Source organism: Pundamilia nyererei, unplaced genomic scaffold (assembly GCF_000239375.1).
Source record: "Pundamilia nyererei isolate P.nyererei 1_Seehausen unplaced genomic scaffold, PunNye1.0 scaffold00309, whole genome shotgun sequence".
NCBI classification, from domain to species: Eukaryota; Metazoa; Chordata; class Actinopteri; order Cichliformes; family Cichlidae; genus Pundamilia; species Pundamilia nyererei.
Genome location: NW_005187710.1, coordinates 484,805 through 494,738, shown reverse-complemented (window position 1 = coordinate 494,738; position 9,934 = coordinate 484,805). Strand labels below are relative to the sequence as shown.

The window sequence follows — 9,934 nt, the reverse complement described above, 5'->3', positions numbered from 1 at the left end:
GAACTTCTTAGGGCACTCAGCTTTGTGGATTTAGTCTCTCAGACTGCTCAGAGCCATCGTCAAGAGCTGGAAGATCAAAAGCATACAGTTTACACATATTTTAGCCTTTTCAAGGGTGTAATTTCTAGTGATTATTGAATACATGGCCCTTGCTTCCCAGCTATGAAAGTGAGAGGAGATCAGGGCTGTTTAAGTGATCAGATCATGTGTAACAAAAAAGAACAAGTCTGTACTTTGTTTTACAATTAAATAATGCATATTATATCTCTAATAAATGTTCTACATTACTTACAGGATGTAGAACATTTAGCTGAAACAAACTAAAATCAACCATATCTGTTGTAATTTTGTGTCAATTTCCTTTTTACTTTGATTATTTCCTTCTCACCTCATCCTTCTACTGCCCTATAATCATTTTACTTGACATGAACTTGAACTAAACTTTAGATTTCTCACATTTTTTATTTATGTAGGTCAAAAATGTCACAGGTGTGATGATGGTGAAAGCTAGAACAATCACTGCAGCAGCGATGAAGGTTCCCATGTCAGTGGGCTTTTCTGTTGAACAAAATATGACAACACTTATAATACTGAACCAAAATGTGTGCAGTTACTAAAGAATAAGTGGAGAGAAAATCAAGGACCTGATAGTTGATGAGTCTAACATCGCTAAATGTCACACAAAGCCATCAAAACTTCATTACTTAAGCATTAGTTATGCGCCTTGTGCACTCTAAAGTAGTGATACACCATAATGCAAATGGTACTTCATTACTTTAACCCAGTTTGAGATGCCATTTTTACGCCAGACTTATGCTACACTTGTAAAGACTTGTCTTTATTGATCAATAAGAATGGCATTTAGGAATTAAATTTGACAACTAAACTGTTTAATTTACAACTTCATAATATCAAACTCAGTTTTCAAACCCTGCAGGATCCAGTCTTACTCCAGTTGGTCCTGATCGCTGTTTTGTCCAGTTTGGTGATGATGTCCTCGTTCACACCAGAGAGCTGAAACACACAGTCGTACCTCTGCCAATCTTCAGGTGTGACTGATGAAAGTTTCAAATCAACACTCAACTGGAAGGTCCCATCATTGTTGGGGAGGATCTCTCCGGGATCTACACCTTCATGAATCTCCTCTCCATCTTTCCTCCAGAACATCAAACCTCTGTCAGGATAGAAACCTGTAGCGTGGCAGCTGATTGGAGAGGAGGGAGTCTTCTGGAGGAGAGACACTGAGGGAAGAACTGGGGAGAGATTGGCAGTTGTCACATTCTTTTTTGAATTTTATTTTACTTTTAATGCAAGAAATCCATATTAACTTTCTATTCTATTATGTTTCATCAGATTCTGTAATCCTACCTGCTGTCTGCAGAAAGCTCCTGCCATACTGCAAATACTCCTTTAAAAACTCAGGGCACCGATAGCCTAAAAAGTTTTTGTTTAATTCTAATCGAGTTTTTTGAGCATCCCATCTAAGTTTGGTGAGGACAGCCTGCGGTTTTGGAGTGATCCATGTCAGTGTCTGCAGGTCCAATGCTAGAAGGTCTTCTCCATCATAACTGTACAGATTGAACCCATTAATCTCACCAGTCTCATTATTCCACTCACAGCCATTCATCCTCTGGATGATATGAACACCTGAAAAGAGAGAAAGTAACAGTAACTGTGGTAAAGCAGTACGATGTCAGCACAGCATAGTGAAACTGCACCTTTGGGACAAATCAACATTACAAAAGTAACAAGTGAAACAAATCAGTACCTTCAGTTTGGTTGAAACGTTGCCTCAAAGTCTTAATTGTAGCCTTAAAGAAGTGATGACTGTCATTAGATTGTAAACTATACCACTCCAGGTGCTGAGGATGATCCTCAAAGAATTTAATCCAGTCTTTCTTTAGCTCTGCTCCTCTTACACTGTTGAAGTCACCTATCTGAACTTCATCAACAAGTGCACCAGCCACAAACTCTGGGATACTCTGGACTCCAGAGGTTTCAGTGGAGAAAAACTTCAGGGAGTGTTTTACTGTAAAATTGGCAGGACAAAATCAGATGACATTTGTATTATATGATTTATGTACCATTTAAGAAGGTTAAATAAAAACTAAAACTTGGTTCAGATTCATCATTTTAATTAATTAAATTAACACCTTTAAATCTCAATCTTGAGTGAGAGAATGACCATTCAACAGGGCACTGATAGGAATCTCTGAAGATGAACAGCACAGTCAATTTTAAATACAGTCAAGCAGATGTAACCAGATGTACCCTTGACCTTCTCCAGAAAAGGAGAGATTTTATAACCTTATCTCCTATTACAGTGATTGCCCCTTGTCTCTTCCACCCATCCTCAAGGACACAGAACAAAAGACTTCACCTGTTGAATTTCCCCCGACTGGGTGTCACCAACTTTCTCAGAGTTGTAACTGTGTGTGTGCAATAAAGTTAAAGCTGAATGCTCTTTCATATGTGCACCTTTTAAATGACCCAAAAGTGATATTGCTAAAACATGTAATGAACACATAAAAGAAAAGAAACATTTTCACCACATTATGTAAGTTAAAAGGATAAAATAGAAAATAAAAGATCAAGTAACCTGCTTTTAGAATAAGTTAACATTTTTTAAATAACTTAACTGTGTGTATAAGGTTCTGTACTGATTTAATAACACTCTGTAGTGCTTTCCTTTCAGCTACAGTCCAGTTTGTGAAAAACACAAGGATGTCACAAGAGAGGATACTTTGAACAAAAGATCTGTAAAAGCATAGCCACAGCTGCTGATCTAAAATTTCTCTTCTATATGCTTAAATATCTCCCTGTGTCTTTTTGACAAGTTAGGTGTTGTTAGTAGTCCATGTCAGGCGTAAAATGGCGACAGCTCATAGCAAAAGTAAAAGACCAAATCTCTTACAATGCAATTTGCTGTAAGTCAAGAGAAATATTTTTAAATAAAAACTTAAATAAACTTTGAATAAAATATCTTACCTGGAGATGCAGCAGGAGAACAGAGGAGTAATATAAGCACACACTTCATCTTTTTTTCCATTTTCACATTCACTAAAACAAGAAAAACAACAGACAAAAACAACTGCAAGTGGTTGCGTGACTTGTTCAAGTTCTGTTTTCTGTTAGGCTGGGGCGAAGTTGTCTGAGTCAGAAAAAATTAAACATTAAACCGACTGTGTGCCTCCAACAGTCTCTCTGTTTTTACCATGGCATGCACACTGGATTCCACCTGAAAGCATAACAAGGACACAAGACAGGACACAAACTCTGGTTTCAGATACTTTAGAGAGATTTATTTTTTTATAAATACTACTTCTGCTGCTTCAATTGAGTTGCAAAAGTCAGCTTGGTTAATAAGAAAAAGAAAAAAAACTGCAAAAATGTTAAACATTATTATTTAGTAAAACTACATCCCCTATATACTGCAGGTTTCAGGCAACTGAGTTACAAGTACTTATGCAAATAGATAATTTAATATGTTTTATTTCTTATAATTATAGCATCAAACTCGAAACCTGCACTGAAAGTAGACTGTTTAAATGGAGCTACTTTAGATGAACAACTTAATGATAGAATTATGAGGACACACATTTGTGTTTTGGGGGATTTTTGTGGAAGCTGTTGCTATTAGTCTAAAATGAAGGCAGGCAGGTTACACAAGTCCAAGCTCTTTTAATGCCAATGTGAATTTAAAGGATGCAAACTGCATGCATAACATTTTTTGTGTCATTAAATGTGTAATTCAAAGTCAGATTGATATTATGATTGTCACAAATGGTGTAGTTTTACCTAAATTATGATTCTTCCCTAAATGAACTGATTGTGAATTTTACTCTACCTGAGCAGTCAAAGCGTTTTATACAACATGCTTCATTCACCCCTTCACACTTTCGATTTCTTTTTATGCAACATTCATATACACTATTCATATACACTATGCTCTCCACTCAACAGTACCAATGCCACATCAGCTCCACTAAGGTGCTATTGAAGGCTCTTAGGGTTCTGATGATCTTGTACAGTTCCAGGAATTCCAGGATCAATGTGTGAGCCACTGTCATAGGCTTTCTTGTAGTCAACTTAGGCAGTCTACAGGTTGGTCAGTCTAGTCTACAGTCTTAAGTGACTGCTCTACCTAGCAGGAACTGGTGTTCTCCGCTGGTGTTACTGGTTATTCCTGTCTTGGCCCCACTCATGTATTGAGCTATGTGTCTATTCACCAAATACACTTTATTTACAGCATAAAAATACCCTGATCAGGGAAGAGAATGATTAAAAACAAAACCTAAAGTCCCAAGGGTCCTAATCGGGCTCCGCCACACTTCTTGGCTGTTAAGGGTCTGCTGAGTCCACCAGTGGGAGCCAGGCCAACAAAGTCCTTCGTGGGCTCCTCGCCACACCGCTCCAGCTTCCACTAAGCACAGAACAGCAGCAGCAGTCACCCTTCTTAATTTACTGAGGTGTCTTTAAGAATTTTAACCACTTGGGAGTTACCACGCGAGGGCAGAGCTCCAAACTCTGCCTGCTGCTGCTCCGTGTCTTAAGTGTTTAGCTGGCGTCTTGCTACCACCGTGGAAGAAGTCTGCCGTCAACTGAACGAGGGCCGTCTCTCTCTTTTCCTGTGGCCGTGCCCTGCCGGTAATTGCCGCTCTACAGCTCTCACTGCTGTGGCTGCGCCTGCCACCACGCAACTCCGTGGCTCTCTCCTCCTTCCCTGCGTCCGGCTGCGATTCCCTTTTCTGACCTGCCAAACTCTCTTATTGGCCTCTGGCTACCAACAAGGGAGGCCTGATTAATTGGCGTTCTCTGTGCAACAACTAGGTAAGAAAAATCCTTCTTCCCCGGATGACATGTGCAACTAAGTGACTCTACTACCTGCTTACGTTCCAATTACTCCTTCCTCCATGGACTCATAGACCCTTGGACTTTTTCGCCCCTTGATTACAAGTAAGCATCCTGGCTAATTCTCACTCTCTGGACACTGGAAAATCTCTCAACATCATTCCCTCAAAAGATCATCCAGGACTGCACCTCCTCTGTGACCCTAACAGTTTCCACCTTCCCCATTTTGCTTCCTCCTCACATCATATAACCCTCTGAGTAAGTAAATTAAAAACTCAAAAGTAAAATTCTCTATGGTACTCATTTGGGTTCTGCTCGTTGAGTACATTGTTACTACTAGTTTTGCTGGTTTGTGAGATATGAAGTTGGAAATGGAAATAATACATGAAAATAATATTGTAATCAAGAAGGAGGTCAATTTTGACAAAAAAGTATTTTATCCGCCTCTCCGTGAATTGCTACCTTATCTTGGTGGAGGGGCTTTGTGTGTCCCAGGGATCCCAGGGGCTATGTTGCCTGGGGGTGTTTGCCCCCTGGTAGGGTCTCCCATGGCAAATTGGTCCTGGGTGAGGGACCAGACAAAGAGCGATTCAGAAGACCCTTACAAGGAAAACATTGAGGGAACAGTTTACCCTGCTAGAGACAGGGTTACCAGGGCCCCGCCCTGGAGCCAGGCCTGGAGAGGGTGCTCGAGGGTGAGCATCTGGTGGTTGGAGCTTAGTCCATAGGGCCCGGCCGGGCACAGCCCAAAAATGGGACATGGGGCAATCCTCCCGCAGGCCCATCACCCGCACAAGGCATCGTAGGGGTTGGGTGCGTTGTGTGATGGGCGGCGGCCAGGAGTGGAGACCCTGGCGGACTGAGCCCCAGCTACCAAGACTGGCAATTGGGACATGGTGGGGAAGGAGCCTGAGTTAGTGTGTGAGGTTGAGAGGTACAAGCTAGATATAGTCGGGCTCACCTCTAAGCATGGCTTGGGCTCTAGAACCAGTCTCCTGGAGAGGGGCTGGACTCTGTCTCAGTCTGAAGTTGCCGCTGGTGAGAGGCGGCGGGCTGGGGTGGGTATTCTAATATCCCCTCGGCTTGATGCCTGTATGTTGGAGTTCTTCCTGGTTGATGAGAGGGTTTGTTTCCTGCGCCTTAGGGTCGGGAACGGGTCCGGGTGTGTTCCAACTACAGGGGAATCACACTGCTGAGCCTCCCTGGGAAAGTCTATGCCAGGGTGCTGGAAAGGAGATTTGTCCGCTAGTCGAACCTCAGATAAAGGAGGAACAATGCGGTTTTCCTCCTGGTCGCAGAACACTGGACCAGCTCTTTATCCTCTCAAGGATACTTGAGGGCGCATGGGAGTTTGCCCAACCAGTCTACATGTGTTTTGTGGACTTGGAGAAGGCATTCGACTGTGTTCCTCGGGGTGTCCTGTGGGAGGTGCTACCTGAGTATGGGGTGTCTGGCCCATTTCTACGGGCCATTCGATCCCTATAAACCGTTGCAAGAGCCTTTTGAGTATGACGTCCTGCCAGTGAACACAGCCTGAAGTGTGGCAAATACTGTTTCAATTTGACTGAAGTAATTCATTAACAAACTAGTTAATAATTAACTCATTACTCATTACTTAGTTACAGTAGACATGGGGTCAATGTGGGGCGACCATGGTTCAGGGGTTGCAAAACTCATCTATTAACAGGAAGGTTGCCGGTTCAATCCCCAGCTCTGTCTGTCTTGGTCGTTGTGCCCTTGGGCAAAAAGAAACTTACCTCACTTGATTTTGTGTTTAATTTATTCAGCACAATGTTTCCAATGATTAGGATCACAGAGGAACACAATGGAATTTGGTGCTTTTGTCAAAATGTTCAGTGTCTACATTGTAACTGCAGTTGTTTTAGTTAAATTGTATGTTTTCTATTCCCCTGCTTCTCTATGATTTGTCTGTTTCTTTTGCTTCTTTTGTTTGTATCCTGTTGCATAGCTCTCCAACAACCTGGCAGATCACGATGAGAAAACATTTTCTTTTGATTGTCTAAACCTACGAAGAAGTTTAAGTAACTTCTGAATGTCACATGTAGAAGTATAATAAATAATGTGGCTTCCACCAAAAATACGTTTTTAATTCTGTATATTTTGCAGATCTACAAAACTTCATTTTTTTGACTTAGCAGTGCAGAAATTGTTGTTATGTCGAGTTATTTGTTCCATCACTATCAGATGAAGAGCTGCTGTTGTTTTTGGCTTACGTAAGTGACAGACTGACATGCGAACGCTGCCAAATACATCACCTTGTTGTCAGAGGTAAAAAATTAGCAACAATAAGTAAAATATTGAAAAACAAAAAGTAGATGTGAATTATATAACAAAAATAGTTTTCTTAAATATACACGTGGACATGATATTTGTGTTTGGACACTAAGGCAATTTCACTGGCTGGTTTATTGATAACTGGAGACCATTTTGGGGTAAATTCAGCAAATTTGACTCTACAATGTAATTGAAGATTTTTCGACTGCTTAAGAGTTAAACTGGTTTTTGATTTCCAAGAATAAGAGTTTGACCTCTGAGTTCTCCCCTTCCTGGTATCAAGAGAAGACTTCCAAGCATTAGCAGGCTAGTAACCATGACAACTGAAGAGACCAGGTATAACATGGACAAAACACAGGTAAGAATGAAAGTGCCTTTTTAAAATATTAATAAAAATTATATGTACAAACAAATTTTGACATATATGTACATATGTCAAAAGAAGGAAAAAGGAAAATGTTTCTTCAACAATAGTGTGAATGAATACTGTTGTATATTCTGTTTGCGATAGTTAAAGGGAAAAGAAAGCAAATGAAATACAAAGAATAAAAGTTAGAGTAGATTAACAATTCCAGAAACACTACTGAAGTATATCTGATATAGTCTGCAGGAAGTTGGGCCAATGAAGCAAGTAAATCAGCAACTAAATGTTCTCATTGCACAACTGATGTTTTCAATTTTGTTTCTTCAATCAGTTGTAAGACTTCAGACTCTAAAAGAGGAACTGAGCACACAGCTGCTTCTGCCTGCTGATGGACTGATAGAAGAGGAGTCTTCATCAAACATCTTTCTGATTTTCTTTAGAAAAAAATAATGATTAGATGATGGAGGTCAGCTGTGTGGATCAGCCCTGACACCACACCCTGAACCAGCTACTCCACCTCTCCCCTGCAGCTGAGACACAAAAGACACCCCAGTCAATACCCCCATCGTCCTACTTAGATCGAGGAGGCAGCCCTGTTCCCCAAGCCTTTGAAGCACCTTGAATTAAAAAGGCTGGAGAGTTCTGTGGTGCTGCCTCTCACCGAGCCGCCTGATTTCCCCGTCAAGCTGAGGAGAAACAGACGAGGGAACCACAACAACATCAGGCGCTGTAACCAGAGGAGAAGGTAGAGCCCCATCATCCCGTCCATCATCATGGGGAACGGGAGATCCTTTGCTAAAAAGTTGATGACTTGGTGTCCCTTACCCAGCATCAGGGGGCTTGAAGAGAGAGCAGCTTAATTATCCTGTGTGAGAAGTGGCTACCATAGTAACTCTGGACACATACATAAACATGGACAGTTTTTATTAACTTCAGGCTGACACAACAACGACAGCGGGAAGAATAGACAAGCGGGTCTGGCTGTGTTTATGAACTCTGTACACCTAAATATCAAAGAGATTCTCTGTGATAAGGACATTGAGCCGCTAGCTATTAGCTTGATGCAGCTGAATAGAAAAATAGCAACTACTTTTAATATGATCAATCAGTTTTTAACATCATCGGCCATGGCTCCTATTAGCAGTGACACTGTGTCGTTGGAAAGTGGCACAAAGTTCAAATGTTTGGCAGCCTCCTCCCTGCATGTTAACTCTTTAACTAATGGTAGACACAGCTGTTTGCCAGTTGTGTGTGACTTACCAGCTTTTGGCAGAATGGCTTTGGCTACAGCACAAAAGTAAAACGCTGACTTTTGCTGCCTCAGAAAAAAATTTGGTTTGTCTTTCAGCATCGTGTACTTGGTTATAAGATGTCGTCTGAGATGTGAAAGTTTCATACATTCAATACTGACAAGATCACTGCATAATAATTTAATATATTTTTAATAATATATATTAATATTAAAAGTATTGTAAAAAAATTTAAAATTGAAAGACATGATTAGTTTCTTATATTCACTTAGTGCACTGAAATGTAAAGGGCAACATTACCTCTGGGAAATCAAATATAAAAATTACTTAAAACTAACTATAATACAAACCAAAAGAAGTTTTTCCAGTGGAAAAAATCATGACAAAAGGATTGCTAAATGATACAGTGTATTGTCCACAGTGGATGTATCTCAGTGTTATTTTTGTTTGTTGAGATTTCATCAGCGATTATGGTTCATTAGTTTACATCTCTCTGGTGTCTGTATTTGAATGATTTCTCTTTTGAATCACAGCATCAGTGTATGTCCAACAGGAAGAAGGATAAAATCAATACAGCAGATGTCGACAGATTTTTAGAAATATAAAAGTGCATAAAAAATTAGCAGTGCGATAAAAAGCTGTTACTATCAGCACGTCACAAGAATATTTTTCAGTAAACAGTGACTTGCTCATGTTACCAACTTGGCTCAGCATTGGCAACAAAAGGAAAGACTCCACAGACACAGCTTAGCTTGCTCAATTAGTTTATGTTACAAAGAATTCAATAACCGTGGCCTGAGTAAAGATAACCGTTGGTGGTGAAATGCCCTGCACTGTACACAAATGCACAACACATTGTAAGAAGATGCCTGTAAGAAACAACATTACCAAGGTTAGCAAACAGCCTCTAAAAGAAAAAAATAATTAACAATTGAAACCAGCACTGCAGGTACCAAAACAGCGCCACCAGGCCATCACACACAATTTTATACACCGGACAGTAATTTAAGACAAGCCCCCCCACACTCCCTAGCAGATCATTACATGGAGAAACCTTTGGAATGCAAGCATGCTGATCCACACAGGTATGCACACATGGGTATTCACAGACGCGGACTAAAGCTTTCTTGGCTGCTGCCTCAAAGCACACTGTGCGCTGTCTATCTTGTGTGCT

General features: G+C 40.6%; 1 protein-coding gene across 1 annotated transcript; it reads right to left on the bottom strand.

Moving 5' to 3' along the window:
* Window positions 1-436: 436 nt before the first annotated feature.
* Window positions 437-3,049, bottom strand: LOC102206357 (major histocompatibility complex class I-related gene protein-like). Its single transcript, XM_005751405.1, has 5 exons — window positions 2,989-3,049; window positions 1,769-2,029; window positions 1,369-1,647; window positions 951-1,253; window positions 437-558 (listed from the first exon to the last, which is right to left on the bottom strand). Exons 1-5 carry the CDS (start codon window positions 3,047-3,049, stop codon window positions 437-439), a joined length of 1,026 nt encoding a protein of 341 aa, XP_005751462.1.
* Window positions 3,050-9,934: the final 6,885 nt, after the last annotated feature.